The sequence below is a fragment of the Salvelinus alpinus genome, chromosome 2 (assembly GCF_045679555.1).
Source record: "Salvelinus alpinus chromosome 2, SLU_Salpinus.1, whole genome shotgun sequence".
NCBI lineage: Eukaryota > Metazoa > Chordata > Actinopteri > Salmoniformes > Salmonidae > Salvelinus > Salvelinus alpinus.
The window spans coordinates 31071639-31093563 of NC_092087.1; the positions used below are offsets into that span (position 1 = coordinate 31071639).

The 21925-nt window shown below is 39.4% G+C and overlaps 1 protein-coding gene across 8 annotated transcripts in view; it reads right to left on the minus strand.

The window, feature by feature from the left end:
• Positions 1–10723, minus strand: part of LOC139558689 (paired box protein Pax-7) — a 58540-nt gene extending 47817 nt beyond the window's left edge. For 2 of the 8 annotated variants that reach the window (XM_071374015.1, XM_071374006.1), the window contains exons 1-4: positions 10200–10723; positions 8625–8899; positions 7940–8084; positions 7593–7721 (exon numbers count right to left, since the gene is read on the minus strand). In XM_071374015.1, coding sequence (XP_071230116.1) covers positions 7593–7721; positions 7940–8084; positions 8625–8899; positions 10200–10284 — 634 coding nt within the window. In that variant the 5' untranslated portion in view covers positions 10285–10723. The remainder of the gene's footprint in view (positions 1–7592; positions 7722–7939; positions 8085–8624; positions 8900–10199) is intronic. The other 6 variants (XM_071374068.1, XM_071374059.1, XM_071374048.1 and 3 more) reach the window with 3 other exon arrangements.
• Positions 10724–21925: the final 11202 nt, after the last annotated feature.

Consider the following 21925-nt stretch of genomic DNA (forward strand, 5'->3'; position numbering starts at 1 on the left):
AGGTGAAGCTGGTTGAGAGAACCAAGTGTGCAAAGCTGTCATCAAGGCAAAGGGTGGCTACTTTGAAGAATCTCAAATAGAAAATATATTTTGATTTGTTAAACACTTTTCTGGTTACAACATGATTCCATAGGTTTTATTTCATAGTTTTGATGTCTTCACTAATATTCTACAATGTAGAAAATAGTTTAAAAAAAACAACAACAAAAACTGTTGAATGAGTAGGTGTGTCCAAACTTTTGACTGGTACTTTATATTTTTTTGTTTAAAAATAGAAAAATCCTATCATAGGTTAGAAAAACGATTAAACGTATGTTTTGGGTTTTAAGATCTCTAGGACATCAGTTAGACGGGCAGCACACATCATGGGGATGCTATAAAATGTAATATTGGCTGTAAGCCATTAACCCACTGTTATACCTTTTAAACTGTGTAAAAAAATGGCAAACTTTCAAGACGTTAATAGATGTCTATTCTAATTAATGTAATACCTAATTAGCACGCACTGCCAAAGTTCATGCGCCGGTGGCCTTGTTTAGCCCGCTGGATGGCCATTTAATTGACACAGTAGCGGGAAAAGCCTGGAGAAAAAAAGACTCTCCTTCGAGCAATCCAATTCCAAGCGTCCTCGTGCTCATCCCCCTCTACGTATCCTCAAAAATGCTCGAAAGCCGCATTTGCTGGCCCTGACCAATCACCTACTGTTTCCCACCGATACACTTGAACGTTTAAACGCCCTGATTAGATCTGACAAGTTCAACGAGTTGGTTTCAGAAAAGGAAAAGCTGGTCAAGTTATGATTTCCGAGTCAGACTCACAGGGGACCCCTAGCTTACCCCTGTCATCCTCGCTCTGTAGTCTCAGTCTCCACCAAAAGGAAAGCTAAGAATGTCACAGAGGCATGCAACGACAAATAAGCTTATTGCTAATTAATAATGGATACCTTTAATCATAATAACAATCATAAAAAAAGAACAACAAGAAGAAGATTAATAATGATAATAACCATAAATAATTCAAACATAATACTGTGAGCTAATGCAATGCATTGCTCAACATTAGCTCAGGAAGAGAAAACGAAACAAATCTTTAGACCAAATATATTTCGTTTTTTCCCCCCAACCTTTAATATTTCATGGGTAACGTTGCTGAAATCAAACCGTGTTATAACAAGCTGTTAAATATTATAAGAATCCGTCATCATAATCACACAACTGCTAAAAACTATAAAAAGCTCAACCTAACCTGTAGGCCTTCTTGCAGTAGCCGATAGGTCAACTGAAATCGGTGCTTTCTTGCAGAGGAGGCTTTGTTGGAGACAAGTTATTGGAAAAGTTTGCTGAAAGAATTAAGATACCTTGAGTACCTGGGGCCCTCTCCCTGGGATACCAAGATGAATTACAGGGGAAACCGCAATGAGTTGGATTTGTAGGGGCCCCTGCACCAGTCAAATACCTGCACAGCGGTGTATAAACCAGCCATGCTGAAGTTAAACGAAAAAAAAATAAAATTCACTGAAATATTACATGCAGCATTGTGGGGACTAGTTTGGGAAAGTTTGGCATGAGTTACTTGTCGTATAATGTTATAAAATCGATTACTATTTCATTATTGTACTATAAGGAGATTGTCGATAGAGGGTAATCGATAGTCTATAGGCCTACGTGTGTACAATACATGCAGCCCACTTGTTGCAATAGGCTAACTGAAGCGTCACAGGAAATATAGAACAAAATAACATTTTGCTAAAAAATTAAAATTTCTCTGTTTTCCATTATGTCATAATTACGTTGGAACAATAAGGTATCGATAAAGAATTGCACAAAAATAGGACTTGACTCAATATGTCTGCAGCACCTTATCATCAGCATTGAACATGTGATAGGGTCACCAAACATTCTAGTAAGAAAATGGCTAAATAAGACACAGACAGAAATGATAAGAACATCCTGCACACTACTGCTATGAGCGGGGGCCTTGAGGGATATACTTCCTTCATAATTTGTACCGTATGTCTTGGCCCGGAAATCGGTTCTGTGACCCCCATGCCCACTAAATACCGTGGTGCTAACAAGACGCCTTCAAAATATTGACCACATTAGGGAAATGTGAAATGAGTTAGTCTACAATAGATTAAACAGATAATCGTCATCATTATCAACGAGGACGACAACATGCATGGATTAAAACGTCCGGAATTTACATTTACATTTACATTTAAGTCATTTAGCAGACGCTCGGAATTGTTTTAACTATAACACAGTATAGGACAATATTTTAATATTTTTCAAGCATGAAATGTTAACCTTGAAATGATACTATTGTATCCAATAACAATGTATGATCGTAACCCTAAATGAGAGGGGAAATTGAATCCTTTTAAAGTTATTAAGCAGGAAAGGATTATTAACTCGTCTTTATAAATGAGATAAAAATCCCCATGTCTTCGTCTGTACACTTCTCAATGTCCCCTAAGTAGCTGGAGAGGAAAGATTGTCCCTTATGGAGAATCCCACATTACAAGAGATCGAAAAACCATTATCCTAAGAAGTGGCGCATGATAGGACGTGTCCCACGTGACAAGCAGTGCTTTAATTAATAGACCGGCAGGCTTGAAAACGTTGTCTGCAATGACGAACTCCCCCACTGCGCACAGACGTCAATGTAACGTCTATTCTACGTTCGTTCAACGTAATTTAATTTCAAAGACGTGGAAATAACTTTGATTCAACCAGTGGGACCATTGTGTTTGAGCCGTCACAATAATGTTTCTGATAAGCAAAAGGTTGGAATTCTAAAAGCCTCTCCGTTTCTTCCAGTTAGCTGTCCTCGCCTAGGCTACTTTCTATATTCCCTTGCTCTCTCTTATTTGTCTCTTTTTAACATGACTGCGGAAAACGAAAATCCTGCACATAACACATTCGGGGTCCTCCTCAAATTCACAGGTCGCCAAAAACATTGGGTATAATTGCGCGTTAATGCTCCTCCAAAGGAGAGAACGAATCGAGACCTAATCGTTCAAAGGTTGTCTGTATAAATGGCCATCTATCCGTTTAACGTGTACCATCGGTTGACGTGTGGTTGTTTGGAAATAATGCCAGGGGCTCTCCAGATGCCATTCCATTCCGCCATTGCTCAGCTTGTTTCAAGTTTCACGAGGGAAGACAAAAGCAAACCATGACATAAATCACTATGTGTACAGATACAAATACGAAGAGTAAAAATAGTGGCGGCTAAATTATTAAAGGGGTCCATGTACTGTTAATTGTATAAACGCTTGTAAACCATGACCTCTGCTAAATTTCGTTCACTGTCGAAGAAATCGGCTTCGGTGCAAACGATTTAACATAAATTAGAAATGATTGTGTACGTTTTAGAGAGCGCGGATTCTATCTTAGCCTGCCAGTGATTGAACTGATTTACGCGTATTGAGACTCAAAATTCAGTGTCCTGTCAAAATCAAGAAAAAGCTTTCCTAACAAACCTGTTTAAATTCCAATTATGAAAAACTGTGGTTGGTTTGGGTAATTTGATTGCAGTGGAGGCTACTGACGGCAGGATGGCTCATAATAATGCCTGGAACGGAGTTAATGGAATGGCATCAAACACATGGTTTCCATGTGTTTGATGTATTTGATACCATTCCACTAATTTTGCTCCAGCCATTACCACGAACCGGTCCTCCCCAATTAAGGTGCCACCAACCTCCTGTGTTTGATTGGTTCCAGGATTAAAACATGGTCTTTATCGTGATTTTGACTGTCCATTTCCATAAAATAGCAAATTACACGCTACAATAATATACGCTAGTATTCAATTAATTTACATTATTTGACAACATTTGGTAGGCTATAATTGATTTTAAATATTTTCAAAAGTTTCAAAATAATGCGCTTTCTTATAGGCTACTAGTTGCAATTAATATATTGGTTAGAATCAGAAATTATTATTATTAGGCCAATTATTAATTATATGATTATTATTATCTATTTTGTTATCAATAATATCATAATCGATTATATGATTAGCTGTAGCGAGGGCTTTAAGCTTTTGCCCCCTCTGTGTGCAAGAAATCCACCAATGTAAATTTCAGTGAAATGTGTCGAGAGCGGGCTGCGGGGAAAGGGGAGGTTAATCCGAGTTTAATGCAGTGAAGCACATCGCAGGGTCTGGGCTATGATGGGTATGTTATCTCTGCCCAACATTTGGGTATCCCTCTATTTCAACCCAGCCAAATAGCTGGAAGAAAGTGCAGATGGAGTTACTCTCAATGCCCGAGGAAAAATAATAGCTAAATAACTTCCCCATACTTTCACTAAATCTCTCTCACACGCTAGCCTATTCCAGATGGATTTGTTTGAAGTGGGTTCTCGCTTCATTCCCCTGTCCTTCTCATTCAGCACGGCTTTAGACCCCGAAATATAACTACATTATATTTCCGTAGACATAGAGTGTGTGTGTGCGCGTGAGTGCGTGTGTGTGTGCGCGCGTGAGTGAGTGTGTGCGCGCCTGCGTAGAACACACAAATTGTAATACTTATTTATTTAGGTCTTTACATATTTTAACTTGTTTTGTTTGTTTGTCATTTCAAAAAGGCTACACATTTTATGTTATCTCATAGATGATGTGATTCTTTTCTGTCCCTTTGTATATAACATCCTTGTTCTTAATCGGCACCCATGGTCATTTAATTGAATATGCACAGAGAAAGCGAGCCCGGAGCCTCGGATTGCTTGACACCACAGTGGCTCTCCGATGCTCTCTCTCATTATCCCTTCCCAACGCCCATAAAGCCAGTCTGGCCTCTGTTTGATTAGATTGAGAACCTCAGGTAATCCGACGATTTTCTGAAGTGTCCATTGCCTCCACCTCGCCAATTCATGCTGGCTACAGAGGACCGTTTGTTGGTTTAGTAATTGCAGATGGTCCCTTTTAAAATAACGGTTTCATTCTTTCCCTGGCGGTCTGACCAGTCATCCACAAACAATATATCCAAGACTGGCGTTTTGTGGAACCCCTTCACCCCGTTGGTCGCCTATTGAAACTTGGCACCGTCATCGCAGCCCCTCGCTATCACTCTGCGTTATTGAAGATGGCAGGTGGATGCTCTTTAATTGTGGAAAGCATATATGGATGGATATTCTTATCAAAATGAGATAATGAGCCTGCGTTCCGTTTACAAACATGGAAGCGCAGTACAACAGACCATGGTGATCTATCTCCATACCCTTATTTAGCCTTAGCCTATTGCAACTTGCTTGAAATTTTACAGAAAAAAATAGCCTACTTGTTTTATCACGTCAGATTACAGAGAGGAAAAATATGTGATGTAAAACTAAAATAAATGAATACACAAATAAATAAACAAATAAATACATGTAATACATCTAAAGATATCTGAAGTAAACCAGAAATCTCATGAATGTGTGCCCAGGGTGAGCCACTGTGAGCCCCGCTCAGAGATGAAAGTGAAAATAAATAAAAGGCTACATTTAATCTGCTTTAAAACCCTTCAACACAACGTTTGTGCTTCAAACTCAGAGAGTGAGGGGCTGATTGGGGATAAATACATTTCTTACCATGCCTGCAAGCTATTACACCCCACTCCAACACAGCCGCCTATTCAACAGACACCGTTCCATTAGACCTACTTGCTCTAATAAGTCTTAACGTTGTTAAATGCAATTTGGATGGTAAACTGCATTAGGGAGAAGACGAATCTTTTAACGAATTAAAAAGCACATTTGGTGTTCTGAGTTAACCTATTGAGGAAAGATCTGACGCGATCATTTCCAACATTCTGATGTGACACTGTTGCAAGCAAAATCATATCTCAGAATTAATATATCAGAATGCAGGCCGATTAAATTGTTCGATGTAAAAGGTGGTAAACAGACTCCTGTTTTTTATTCGTGTGTAAAGCATCGAATAAGAATGATACAAATGATCAGAAAAAATAGCAATAAGATTAAGATTGCACTTAAACATTCGGCAACAGTTCACCTTGGATTGCAACATGATAACATCTCTTCGAAATCAGAGACCGACATTTTACAATGGGTCAATTGGTCTGAAGTTTTAAGCATATCTGTTTAGAAACGGAAAGTCCAAAATTTTTCCATGATTAAGCACACCATACAGAGCTAAGAAACACAATGGTCCGACCTCTAAATGAATAAATGGACACAAGCCATTAAAAAAAGAATGAACCGTTTTGCACCATCAAATGCGCTTTCTCCTCCAACAGACTATTCCGTAATATTACAAAACTATCTACCAGTGGGCTGTACTGAATAATTCATTTCCCTTTATATCTACCCTGCCCTTTGTCCACACTTTTTTTTTTTATCTCTCTCTCTCTTTGCGGGTTTTTGAATGAGAATGGACTGACCCTTTTTGCTGCCCTGCTTTCTAGGATTTACCTTTGTACCTTGGAATCTTCACTTTAGAAAAGCGTCAATGGATAAGAGAGGTTGTGCGACTGAAGTTCATCTTCAAGTTTGAAGAAGTTTGGCAGTGTCTTTTATGGGGAAAAGCTTTTTGTGAACTCTTATCTAAACCCTATTCAAGGATGTTTGATCATCTTAAGGGCGACCTTTGTCTCTTTCGGGAAAGGTTTGTATAAGCACTGTGATTTCTCTCTCTCCCTATAGGCTACTCAATGACAGAGAGCGCACTGACAAGTGGCACAATAGCACGAACCTACTAACTCAATGAAATGTTTCATATAGGCTTATATAAAAAATCTAAATTAACAATGAATCTGAGTTATCTTAAAAGACTAGCTAAATAAATCAATAATGTCATGCATTCCTATTACCCAATGTTAAAAATAACATATTCAAAATAAGAGTTTGTTTGTTTGAAAAATGTGTGTTACAAACTAGTTAATGTGTGCATGCCATGAGTATTAGAGGAATATGGCTGCAGAGAAGTTGCCCTCTTCGTCTCAGTTTAACTGACAAGAGATGTAGAGCCTCTAACTGACATTGATTGTCAAATGGGTCAACTGTCAGCTGTCGTTTAGGGGATCGTTAAAAGAGCGCGGTGGAATTTGTTACACAAATTAATTTTCTGGAGCTAAATACCTTCCGTCAGGCTCACATAAATAATTGAGTAATTGAGTAAGGACTAGCTGGGACTTAAAAGCAGGAATGAATGCACCAATCTGTGAGAGTCTCTTCAGATTTACCGTAAATGTATAAGAATTTCCCAAGAGATATATAGATTTTTTTTTAAATAAATTGTTGACCTAGTTGAAAACGATAAAGGTTGATCCAAATTAACAAGCGTAATAACTTAACCTCCAAATAATAATGTAATAATAATTCATTGTATAATATGAATAGGATCTACTAAAGTGTAGTAATAATAACAACAACAATAATAATAACAATAATAACAACAATAATAATAATTATCGTTGTTGATGATGTTGCTATTGCAATAATGAGTCATGGGCCTAATAGAGAATTATTGTGTGTGTATAGGCTACCGTACATTGTATTATTGTTTAATACCACAAATATTAATGACACGATTTAGTCACAATTTATAGCTAAATAAACTGACGTTTTTCTTTGTTGGCCTACCTTTATCGCCGAGAATGCCATCGATGCTATGCTTTGTTTTCTTTTCCCCGTCTTCATCCTTCTTATCACTATCGTCGTCGTCATCTTTCTTGCCGAATCGCGCCCTCAGAACTCGGCTGATGGAACTCACTGAAAACAAAACAAGCCTTGGATTACATTGAAGTCCTAGTACTTTTGTGTATACATGAATGATATATTTCTTCAAATTTATAGGTTCATGTCAAGACAAGGTGAACAATTCTGAAGTCACAAAAATAGAAGTAAAATAAGTAAAAACTGCATTCCAAATGTGTGCATACCAGACTATAGTCTTACAGTAATCACCATAAGAAGGAAAAGTTGCTTACCAGATGAAGCCTCACCTGAAGGAACAGTGCTTCTGTCGCACACCCCGTCCTTCAGCAGCTTGTCCCGGATCTCCCAACTGAACATCCCGGGGTTTTCTCGCTTGTACTCTTCAATCCGCTTCTCCACGTCCGGAGTTGCTACCTGCTGTGAGTTTGAAAATGTACAACGGCCAAACACAGAGAGGGGAAAGTCGAAGCAATTTTTAAGTCACATGAAGAACATGATCTTGTAATGTTTATGGATACAAATACACATAACAAAGCTGATATATAGACTTGTTTCCCTGAGGGGGAGTTTGAAATGGAGGCGCATGCCTTCTTTCGACATTACAAACCAAGGCCTATAGACGACTTCCTGATTGTAGGCCTAGTGACTTTTATGTTATCGAGTTGTAGGCCTATGGTTCATGTCTTCACAGGCTACCTCACAAATCATACCCACACAAAACTGCATGTATTTTACTCTATGCAATACCTATAATCATAACTTCTAGACTATAGGCCTAACTAATGTTTCTATGTTGAAAATGTTGCCTCATGCATGCATGCAGGTGCGTAAAATGCACGTGACATAATAACTGAAGAAGACGAAGAAGAAGACAGATACACTGACACGGATGGCAGGTCAAGGTGTATCTGAAGTTTGTCGATTGTGAAATAATGTAGAGACTAGTCCTCCACTCACCCTGGGCTTGCTGCCTCCTATAGCCCCGGGACGAATCGAACCGGTCTCCTGGTACCGACAGAGGATTTTGGAGACGCAACCATGGGAAACTCGTAGCTGTCGCGAGATTACGCAGGGTCGGATGCCGTGGTGTGCCATCTCTACTATCTTGTGTCGGATATGATTTGGCAGCGGCCTCCCGTTGATGAACACTCCACCGAGCTGGTTCACCCGACCTTGGCCCAGGGGGGTTGATACTGTTCCACAATAAACATATTCAGGTCCTGCATATTGTCCTGATGATATTGATATTGTTAAAGTTTAATGCGAAAGAGATCAAGTTAGACAACAATGCAATGACAAAGAGGGCATCGTGAAAATAGGCTTAGGATAAACAATTAAATATGTGAAATTGGTTTGGTGCTATATAATTCATTGATATCTTACTGAAAGTTATTTCACATAGATAATAATTAAAATCAAAATTAGTAGTCCTAGGCCTGTATAGTTCTTGACAATCAAATGCAATCAATTCAGATAGGCCACTCACATACGCCTATAATAATGATAATTATAATATTAATAATAATCATTGTCGTCGCCTCAACCATGATAATAATACATTAGCCTAATAATAATTGTATGGACGTGCCGAATAGCAGTGACGTTTATGATAATATACCATAATGTAGGCACTTTCCAAACATATCCCACAGCCCATCCATTCTCACTAGAGAACGCAGACAAACTCATTCCCAGTCAGCCTGGCTGGCAGGATGTATAATTACAGCCATAGAGCACTTGAGCATCCAATTTCGCATTCAAGAGGCACTAAAGAGTGTGACACTTTCCACCTTGATTATTCCTAGTCATGCTGTACAAATATTGATGTGATCCTTTGAGCTATCTCTTTGCTGTGTATTTTACTTCCATTTGTAGCAGCAGGATACTTCAACAAATCCTGGAGCGTCAGTAACTTGCAAGCTACGTGGTTTTGTGTATTTTCGTTAAAAGCTCTTGAGCACGAACGAACTCGCTGTGACTGGGAACGATTCCCATAAATACATGCAAATACAAATTGGTATTTTTCCGCGCATATGCTAAGATATTTTTTGTATTTCCTCGCATAGTTTATCATTTAGTTGATACAATTATCTTAGCAACAATGTCCCCATTGGTTTGGTAACTTTTCAATAAGGAGGATAGGTATATTACGCATTAAAAATTTAATGAAGTCAAATGTTGATCATCCATATTGTCATTGAACATTTGCATAAAGTAAACATGATAAACTATACTTTAAAAGTAGTCCTATACCTCTAGAATCAACATGTAGGCCTGTCAAGCAATGTTAGACGGTCTATTCTGATATATAAAACAACAATTGCAATGTCCTTGTAGGCGTAAATCAATAGACAAATCGAAAAGACAATTGCCTAATATATCACAAAGATGAGCTACAAAAAATTGAAAACACAATTGCCTAATATTTCTTAATATTTGACAAAGATGAGCTACAACCTGCCTCCAAGCTGACGAGTTTGTTTTTCTTACAACTCTCTAGAAAGATTTTCCAAGTAAAAAAATATGACATACCTTCCAAAGGGAATCCGGTGCGGGGGTAGTTCTGGCCTGGCGCAGGGCGCATCATTCGAGGCACTGTTCCTGGTAAAGTAGCCATTCTAGCTACTGGAGAAACACCTAGTGGGCACTGGTACCAAATTCTTACTCGCGCAAAGTCCAGACAAGAAAATGTAGGTCTTTGCGGATAGGATGTAACGAAATGTCTTCTCTCAAAAGGATAAAAAAAATCGAACTATAAATCGTAGTCCCAGACAGAGAAACTCGTAAATACTATAACCCCTCCAACATAGAAAGTGGTGATGTTAGTCATGCAGAGAAATGCCGGGGTAAAAGAAGACCCCAATAGTGAGGAGGTTTGTGGTGTGTAAAGGGAGGGGATACACCTTGCACTCGAATGTGTAAATGGGCAAAGGTTATTTAATTCTTTGCCTTGATATACTTAGTGGTCAACAGCTAGTTTTGATAACGTCTGCTTGCTGGTTGAAAGTGTAAGTGGCCAACTTTGGCGCACGTTGTAGGAGGAGACAGTAGAGCCCGCCGATAGGCTCGACGGCCTTTCTTTTATTCATGATGGGAGAGTGGGTATAGCCACGGACCTGCCGACCAATCACACAACGGCATAGGACGTAAAGCACACATTTCGTTTTCAATTCATTGCATCACTACCTTTACTTTAGAAAACAAAGAAACTAAACTAAACAGATGTGATAGTAATCCTTGTACCTGAATAAAAAACGACTCCTCTGCTCTGTCCACACGTGAATCAATCATTCAGAAGATGTGTGAATGTTATGAATACATATCTACATGTGTGTTTGTAGGCTACATCAACATTCATAAAATCACCTTTTATGTATGTGGATACCTGTATGTATGTGTATACGTGTGTGTGTGTGTGTGTGTGTGTGTGTGTGTGTGTGTGTGTGTGTGTGTGTGTGTGTGTGTGTGTGTGTGTGTGTGTGTGTGTGTGTGTGTGTGTGTGTGTGTGTGTGTGTGTGTGTGTGTGTGTGTGTGTCTAAAAGACAGACGTTAGTAACCTAAATTCCAGGTTGAAATTATTTCTTCAGGTCAACTTTTTATAACATCAGACATTGATTTGAGGTGTAACACTATAGGAAAAAGACTACATTTAAAGGGCAAGACAACATTTAAATACTCCAAAAGCAACTCTATTCCCTCGCGCATCGCTACCCACATTACCATGGGGATGGATTGGACCTTTAAGTTGAGGGACTGAGGTGTCTTAGCAAGCTTGAAGAAATCTGGCACAGCGGGCTATGACGCCGGACCACACCAATAAGCTGCATTCATTTATTGAAAGGGAACTTTGCCCTCATAAATCGTAGAAAGGGGCCCAACAAGCGAAACGTAAGTGGCCTAACTGTGAGTTGCAAAGCATGCAATGACCAATAATCGGGATTAGTAAAGGCCTATCTGGTTTATATCTGTTTCAACGACTTTTCAATTGCATATTTAAGTTATTATAATTTAATGAATTGAAACAATTGTCTGACGGGAAATTGTATGTACAACGCACTCAAACAATACACATGGAATATAATATAAATAAATATAAATAAAGTCATTAAAAAAGTTAATTTACAGATGTAGTCTATTAGAGGTGATTTCTATTGAAAGTAGCTCACAGGAATGTATAATTCAAAATCATGATCTGACGCACAGTTTACATTATTAAAGACACATTTTTGAAATTTTTGCAAAGGCTAATTCAGTACGATCTACTCGTTATCAGCGTTCTCTGCTGCAGATGACACCTGTGGCTAGCCTAGGTTCCACGGACATCCGTGGAATTCAATAGCACAATATAGGTTAAGAAATGTCATTTTGGATGTTAACATTTTAACTTTCATTAGGCCTAAAATTTCTTGTCAAGAATGTCAAATCGTTTTAGTAATACGTGCAAGCTTATTGGTATAGTCTACCACCCATTGTGGTAGTATAACAACAGGTAGGCATAAAGAACATTTACAAGAGGGATCTTTCGAATAGCAATAGCTTAAAGCCAATTGTAATAAAATGAATAGGTTAAAACTATTACATTCTTAAGGAAGAAAGAGTTGCGTGTGTCAACTCTGTGGGCCTGCCGTGCATAGAAAATTGTGTGACAATCGCCGTGGAAAACACTCCTGGTGGAAGGCAATTTCACAAATAATTTTTGCAACAATTAGGGAGTGTGGAGGGGTGAAATGGCGATTTCACATGCAGATGCGCCGGTGGGGAGGACCTGGTACCCTGCCGAATAGCTATGACTCTCACTCTCCCGCTTTGGTTTGCTTCACATGGGATAAAAAGGCACAAAGAGCCCGCCTCACCCTCCTGGGAAGACTCACCGAGCATTAAGTCAAGCATCAATCACTTGAAAACCAAACAAAAGCGTTTTCCAGAAAAACATTCTTTAGATGGAAACTTCGGCAGCCCCTCTACAAGGTCTGAGTATCTCATCTCTCTCTCTCTCTCTCTCTCTCTCTCTCTCTCTCTCTCTCTCTCTCTCTCTCTCTCTCGATAAAGAGATGTCTGTAAATCAACTTCCCTCAAGTGTGTATTTTGAACCTCTGGATAATGTAAGGCAGCTTCAGTATGTTTTTTACTTAAAGTCTCCTTTCAAGTTTGTGTCTTTGCTTTTTTGAAATTCCTGTAAAATATTATGGAACATTTTAATTGTAGAACTATAAAGTCAATAAACAGTGAACATTCACATTTTCTTCCATTTTCACTTTGGCTTTCTTTAGTGTGGTCCTAAATCAAATTCAAAAAGAAAAATGCTGATGACCATGATGATAATAACAATGATTCATATTATTTAAAACAATGTTACAGATAATATAGTTTTAACAATGTGAATATCAACACTATCAGGCAATATCTTTTATACAATTGTGTGTTTTGTCTGTTCCACTTGCTTCTAGGTTTCCAATAAGGGCTATGTAAAAATAACAGGACTACACTGCCGAAATAACCAGCCATGCATTATCACTCAATACATTTATTTGCGATCCACAACCACAATTCAGCCACATGACTAAAATTGAGAGTTCTCATAAAATATTATTTTCTGAACTCGTGACATGCCATGACACCAAAAGACCTGAGACTTTTTTTTAGCTGAGTGAAAATTAAGCATTGTGCGCTATATTATTTACACAATCGTTGTGTTCTCGTTTTGGCTGCATGATCAGTTCAATACTTTCAGGCGCGTGATGGCTCAATGAGGTGAGCTCTGTCCTCTAGTGGGCGACGATGTTGTCACTTTACAACACCTCTCTATGTGCTCTTATATTCACGAGGTAAACGACTGGCTGATGAAAGTACAGCACACTACTACATGCAGGATCATTTCTGGTGAGCCTTTCTGTCTGCCCTCCTGCCATAGCACAGGAGGGGGATACTGGGTATTTGTCCAGAGAAAGATGTCTCATTGTGACCTTTGACAGTTGATTGACACGGGTCCTCCAGGCTATACAACATGTTTACCATCAGGGGTATTCACATCCAGCCCCTCTCTCTGCATCTGATTCCAAGAAGGGACTGTCACTTGTTCTTTTTGAAATTCACAAGCCAGAGAACACTTCTCATTTTATCATATTGTCTCCAATCTTATCTTGATCAGGGGTTTGTTCTTCAAACACTTTGCTACATAGCCTCATTATTTGTGACATGGCAATTACCCAAGTTTCTTTTTAGCTCATAGGTGAATACTGCTGTTTCTCTGCAAGGCATCCTATCTCCCTCCTTCATCAACTCATAGTGTGCCTTGTACAATATTTAGCTATTCATGTTGGAAGTACACAAAGAAAACCTTTGGTGAGAGGCATTGCCTATTTAACCATTATCTTTCTGAACAAAGTCAAGTATTGCATGAATAAAGCTTAACTTAATCTTGTGGGGTTACCGTCTGTTAGTATTAATTTCCAAGTGTCACTTCCCTAAGATATTACTATTTTCCCAGTGCAGTTCTCTCTTTCATATAAACGTCTATCTCCAGCACAAATATGGAATGCTTATCATTTTGTTGGTGTGAAAATGTGTACATTACTGAATTGTAACAAATTGTACACTGTATAGTGTACACTACCCACTGCAAAGGAGAAAAATATATTTGCAACATAAAACAAAATTGGATAGACAACCAATTCAACTATTTCCCACTAAGAAAAATAGCAAATCTTGGGTCCTTTACCAATGTCCAAAACTTGAAAAACACAAGATATACTGTTAACCAGTAATCATAGAGCTTCTTGTTATTTTACACTCTCTTATAAGAAAAGACTCCTTCATACTACAAAGCTCTATTTGTTTCTCTCTGGAGTCTCTGACTTCTCACGCAGCTTGTGGGCTCCACTTTGCATGCACTGTTTCTTTAATTTTGAGCTATACTTGATGTATGTGAAAATGATCATGTTGAAGAAAAACACAACAATGTTACTTCTAAAATATGTCATGTCCATATAGAGGTGATAGAACGGTAGAGCGGTCTCTATCTCTCCTCTGTGGCCTGGACTGTGTTCAGACAGGTGTGACTGCTGCAGAGCACTGGCAGGAGACCCAGACTCAGGAGACGGCCCTCCCACACCCAGAGAACGTAACGTGGTTCTGCAGCTCTGACACTGTGACGCTGTCTGCTCTGCTCTGCATGTCCAGTGGAATCTTGTTAACTTGCTGAGGCATGTTCACATCTGCTTGGAATTATCCAAATGTTTTATTGCTTCCTTATGGGAATTATTTGATCAGGATGCGGAGAGAGAGCGTATATATAAAACAGTCTTGTAAGAGTAAAGGAGAGCTGCTTTCTAAACTTTGTGCTTACATTAATCAGAGGGTGCTGCTCAGAGATGCTCATGTCATTAGTACAGACAGACACGGGCTCCAGGGAGACACTGAACAATGTCAATATCAAAATCAAAAGCACATCATAAGGGGGAGGGGATGAGGCACACAAGATAGACATGACCATGACAGATTGGAGTGGAGGGCAGGTGAACTCCATCACTATCCCCCAAGAGGAGAGGAGCGGGGGAGTGGAGGTGACATCAGTCAGGCAGCTGGATGTGTCCCCAGCTGGATGGGTGGGTGGGGGATGAAGGGGGTGGAGGGTGATCCATGGCAGCGTGGGTGACATCCTGTCACTGCTCATTATTGCATGAATCCTGTTGTCGTATCATAACATAACAAGCTCACTGGATTGGTATACAGTAGACATGTCACTGGCAGTAGACAGAAGCATTGGAGATGAAGAACCTGCCCAACTAGTTTGTTTTAGGCCATTTGAACTTGGAAAATAGTTGGGTGTTCCTATCTGTGTGTGTAAGGTGTGGGATGTTAACGTCCTGCCACTGACAAAGAGAGTAATAGCTGTCCTTTATTCTCACTAAACAACCTACAGAGGCACAAACAAGCTGATCCTGGCATAGCCAAAGGTCCTTATCGCCTTGTGGCAGAGCCTATCTGTCCTCTTCAGTTAAACACTAACACAGTCCAATGCTGCCCTAGTATCGCTCTACTGTCAATTATAACTCCACTTCAAATAGCCCCTCCAGTTAGTCTGTGTGTTTTGTTAGTGTACAGGGCCTTCGGAAAGTAGGGCCTTGGACAGGGAGGTGACCAAGAACCCGATGGTCACTCTGACAGAGCTCTAGAGTTCCTCCGTGGAGATGGGAGAATCTTCCAGAAGGACAACCATCTCTGCAGCACTCCACCAATCAGGCCTGCATGGTAGAGTGGCCAGATGGAAGCCACTCCTCAGTTTGTAGTGCCATAGCCAAGAAGACTCAAGACTGTAATTGCATCCAAAGGTGTTAAAACAAAGTACTGAGTAAAGGGTCAGAGTACTTATAAATTAGCCAACAATTCTAAAAACCTGTTTTGTCTTTGTCATTGTGGGGTATTGTGTGTAGATTTATGAGGAAATGTTTTTTAAATAAATTTTAGAGTAAGGCTGTAACGTAACGAAATGTGGAAAAAGTCAAGGGGCCTGAATACTTTCCAAATGCACTGTATGTATAGTGTTGTGGAGGTATCATGCCTGTTCCCCATAGATCTAGGTATTTTACCATAAACTGTTTAATTGCATATATCCAATTATTTGATGATTTGCATCACACCATCAAACGAGCATTACGATAACAGGTAAATGGTATAAAACAAGTCCTGGCTGTTCCTGCTGTGCTGAGTAGGAGGACAGCCTGCAGAGCCATTCAGATAACAACTCGGTTGGTTTGTCTGCCAGCATCCTCAGACGACACAAACCTGACCAGAGGAGGACCATGTCAGTCTAAGTGTTTTGTTTGTTGTATCACTGAAAGCCTAATTGAAGATAACTTATGGAAGCATCAAACATTGAGCAGACGCAGGCCTGTATATGAGTAAACACTCTCATTTTATGATTGCAAACACATCCCGGAATCTTGACCTAGACCATATATCGTATATATTTAAAGTGTTATTCTATTATCACCATTTCATTTCTTCTCTAAAGAGGCCATCAATTAATTATAATTGCCAAGTAAGAGTTAGTTTATTAAAGTTATATTACTGCTAAAACACAAAGTAAAGATCAGAGCAAGCATGAGATTTCATTCCGAGAGCATGTGAGCATGAATATTTCAAACAATATTTCTGTGACTAATTTAAGTGGAAATCTAAAACCTATTTGATTAATTTCTCTTGGTTGATGTCTGATAAATTCCACTAAAACCCTTTGCATATTAATACAAGAGACGTATACTCAGTGTACAAAACTTTAGGAACACATGCCCTTTCCATGACATAGACTGACCAGGTGAATCCAGGTGAACGCTATGATCCCTTATTGATGTCACTTGTTAAATCCACTTCAATCAGTGTAGATGAAGGGGAGGAGACAGGCTAAAAAATGTTTGAGCCTTGAGACAGTTGATACATGGATTGTGTCTGTGTGCCATTCAGAGGGTGAATGGGCAAGACAAAATATTTAAGTGCCTTTTAACGGGGTATGGTAGTAAGTTCCAGGCGCATTGAGTTGAGTCAAGAACTGCAAAGATGCTGGGTTTTTCACACTCAAGCATTGGGCCAGCATCACTGAGGAACGCTTTCAACACCTTGTAGAATCCATGCCCCAATTAATTGAGGCTGTTCTGAGGACAAAATAGGATGCAACTCAGTATTAGGAAGGTGTTCCTAATGTTTTGTACAGTGTACATCCTGAGTGGTTTTTGTATTAGCTAATTAATAAGTTGTATAATTTGAAAATCTAATCAAACTCCACTTCCCTTTCACCACAGTGTGTAACCTGCTGTAGTGGTCAACTAAGCTAATTGTCCACATTGTACATACCTTTTAGGCATCAGTAAGACAACAGTGATAAACAAGCAACAATCTATAAACCAAAATGATGTGCTCCGTGTACCACATTGTGAATATAGTGTACAGTTCAACAAATAGACGTGTGCGTGTGCATGTCTGTGTGTGTCTGTGTGTGTACAATATGTGAAAGAACCCCATGCTGTGGCACCATGCTCTGATGTGCATGCCAAATCCTCTCGTCCTCTCTCAAAATCAACCAGCCTTGCTCCGCAGCCTCCCCTCGTCCAGCAGATATCTGTGGACCCTGGGATGGTGAGCAGGTCGTGACCCCTGACCCCTGAGGAGAAGTGAGTGGACTGTGTTCCCCAAACATAATCCCTTTAACAAGCTGTGACTATGCAGACCAGCTACTGATCAGCTACTGTCTGCACCACTCCAGGCTACAGGCACATCTCAGACTGAAGCAGATTAAACTAAAGGGACCATCATGTTCGTCATAGCCTTCACAAACCAATGGAGCTCTCATTCACCTCCTGGATAATGGATGTTTCTGTTTTGCCAATGCTCTTTAAAGTGTTATCTGTTCTTTTCATGCCTTTGCACTTAAGTACATGTTTCTAAAATATTTGTCTCAAAGATGTGCTGCATGTACACCAGAAGACATCAGAAGGCCATGTGACCATGTCCATTTACAAATAGTCTAATAAAGATGTTGATGCTGTTTTAGAGATGGATGCATCCATTCAGCATTATCTGCTCAACAGTCAGAGGCAACAACAAACTCCTAGCAGCATGTGATGGACTAGTCGTGTTTTGCTCTTAATCAGTTAAGGAAGCCTCTCTTTGAAAAAGCCAACGGAAGAAAGCAAGTCCTTTGTTTAATTAAGATGAAAGTAACAGCTTCCATTTTGCATGCTGACACAATTAGTCTCACTGAATCCATCTGAGAGATCATTTTGTGGAAAAATACATAATTTGATCCTCAACATGTGAGAGCCAAAGTTCCCCTCTGTCTGTCTCTGTTGGGCCCATGGGTCTGTAGAGGGTGGATGGCACCACTGTAGCTGGACAGAGACAATTAAAACAGCAGGGGACTGAGTCAGACTCAAGACTTTGAAATGAACTGATGAGATGGTCAGACATTTATTGATGTGGGGAGTTATTGATTAAACATGTTTATCACTCTGAAAAGGGTTGAGGAGTTTTGGTTATGACAGGGATTCTTTCTAAAGAGACTAACTTAACGTTCAGGTCTTGACCATATATAGAGAGACATGTGGATTTGGATCTGAATACTTCTCGAGTAAAGTTATGAAAATATGGAACCTCAAAAATGTGACTATGTTCCAAAAGAATAATGATCTATTTCTGTCCTTTTCCGTAGAAGATGATGTCCTGATTCAGTTCAAGCTCCCGTAGCGCACAAACTTAGAGAACATCTAATGGAATCGTATTGCAAACAGAGCGGCAGGTAGCCTAGTGGTTAAGAGCTTTAGGCCAGTAACCGAAAGCCGACTGGTGAAAATTCTGTCCATGTGCCCTTGAGCAAGGCACTTAAACCCTAATTGCTCATGTAAGTTGCTCTGGATAAGAACGTAAATTACTAAAATGTAACTCTAAAATGTCTTGTAAATCACACTGAAGACAATGTGGTGGTTTCTGTCAAGATGTGAAACGCAAATGTTAGCAGAACAGACAATCTAATTGGCGTCATGGGAGAGTGTGGAGCTTCATCTGGTCTCCTTGGCACCCCCCCTCCTCAATAATCTGCCTGATAAAATGCATATTTGGCAAAGAAATTCTGGTTAAAACATTATCCCATTGAACGTGTGAAACTGGCTTACTGGTCCTACGCGGAGTCAGTTCACCCACCTCTCTGTTTTCTGAGTCGGCATGGGCTGTTTACTCTTTCTGGGAGACCATTGACTCATGTCTTTTCATCAAGCCCAATGTCTGGTCCAATCCACCGGAGGGGACCTTCAAGTCTTAGCTATATTTTAGCTTGGGTATATTTTACAGTTAACTGCATTTACACACTGTGTTATTTGCAGCCATTATCAGCTTTTTAAACATGACCATAATTGTTTAGGTGGACAAATTCTATCGCGATATATACATGCATTTAATTTAAGGCCTTGTCTTAAAGTGATCCTTTCTACCTCTTTCCTGGTACATTATCTGGTCATCTGAGCGTCTCTAACTGAACAGTCACAGACGATTACAGCAGGAACAACTCGTCTTGGTGTCCCAAAGAGCATGGGGTCCTCATGAGAGTATCAGCTACCAATGGAATCAATGTCATTGTTCAGTTAATCAAGCACTGCAGATTCACCATGTAAGATGCATTTTGCTTGCTGTCAAACTGTGAAAAGTGCCTATTCATTTAAAAAAATGTGCACAGAGAAGTGGTCAGCGTAATTATGACGTTGTTGCCCTGAATACCATCTCTAGTTCTTTTATGGCCGTCTACAACTGCACATGACTGGGCCTCTTGGATTGCAAATTAACTGGTTAACCAAATGATCTAACGTGCATCATTTTGGGTTATGTACTTTAGAAGTACACATTTGTTGAATAATATTCAAACCAAAATGCATGTGTGGTCGTGTCTCACACAATGTCTAAATAATAATCAAACAATAACATGCTATCCAGTCACTAGGTGTAAAATAATTATATTAATATGATGGAAATGCACATAAATAAGAGACATTAATAACATTACAACTAAATACAGAATAATCTATTCCACAAAAAGATCATATCCAAAATCTAATTCAATGGACGACAATGGGTGATTTTGTAGTTTTGTACCATGTAATGATGATTAGTGGTGGAAAAAGTAACCAATTGTCATACTTGAGTAAAAGTAAAGATTCCTTAATAGGAAATGACTCAAGTAAAAGTGAAAGTCACCCAGTAAAATACTACTTGAGTAAAAGTATTTGGTTTTAAATATACTTAAGTATCAAAAGAAAATGTATTAATCATTTCAATTCCTTATATTAAGCAAACCAGAATGCACAATGTAAGGATAGCCAGGGGCATACGCCAACACTCACACATAATTCAGAAACAAAGCATTTGTGTTCAGTGAGTCGCCAGATCAGAGGCAGTAGAGATGACCAGAGATGTTCTCTTGATAAGTGCATGAATTGGACCAATTTCCTGTCCTGCTAAACATTGAAAATGTAACGAGTACTTCTGGGTGTCTGGGAAAATGTATCGAGTAAAAAGTACATCATTTTCTTTAGGTATGTAGTGAAGTAGAAGTTGTCAAAAATATAAACAGTAAAGTACAGATACCCCCAAAAACGACGTAAGTAGTACTTTAAAGTATTTTTACTTCAGTACTTTCCACCACTGATGATGACATGATCCCACTGGGAACAGACTTCAGTTCAACGTCTAGTTTTGATTTACATTTGGTTGAGTTCACTAAGGTGATTTCAAAATGAAAACAACAAACATTTCACCATGTTATTGGATTTGTGAAGTTGGGTGAAAAAAAAGACAACATTCCCTTACGTTGATTACTTTTTGCAAATCCAATCAGTTTCCAGGTTGATTCATTCTCTTCACATTGCATTTTTTTTGTTGGAATGACGTGAGAAAAAAATAAACGTTGATTCAACCAGTGTTTGCCAAGTGGGATCGACATGTAGATCTCTCTGTCAAAAATATATCCTCAACATTATTCTATTTTTTTCTATAAATTGTGTATGAAGGATGAGAAAATGACAAACATGTTCACATAAGCAAAACTGTTTTCTTTCAAATTCATGTGACCGAGTAGGCCACCCAGTAATAACGGAACGTATAACAGTACAGGAGTCACTGCTATGTCTTTTGGACATATAAGTAACTGCCAAAATTAAGGAAACACTTGAGTAAATGATGCTTAGGGTGATGTATAAAAATGCCCAGTTGCCCATTATTTTGGCTACCATGGGTAGAAGAAATCTCAGTTAATTGGAAAGAGGAGTCTCAAAGGATTATAGGGGGTTTAAAGGGTGTGTATGTGGTAGGTGATGTCTGTAGCAAATTGAGTTACAAAACAATGATGCATCTGCTAAAATCAACTATAATTCTGAGGAAAAAGATGTCTAGTTTATGGTAACGTGTCTTATTTTAAATACATTTGACATTTTCGCTAGAATTTTTTAAACGTTCACCCCATATTTTTACTGAAATGCGTCTGGATTAAATTCTCGGGTCACTGGCCTCCTGAGTGGCGCAGGGGTCTGAGTGGCGCAAGGCACTGCATCACAGTGCTTGAGGCGTCACTACAGCCCCGGGTTCAATCCCAGGCTAAAGCAGCGCACAATTGGCCCAGCGTCGTCCGGGTTAGGGGAGGGTTTGGCCGGCTGAGATTTCCGTGTCCCTTGTGGTGGGCCGGGCACCTGCAAACTGACTTCAGACACATTGGTGCGGCTGGC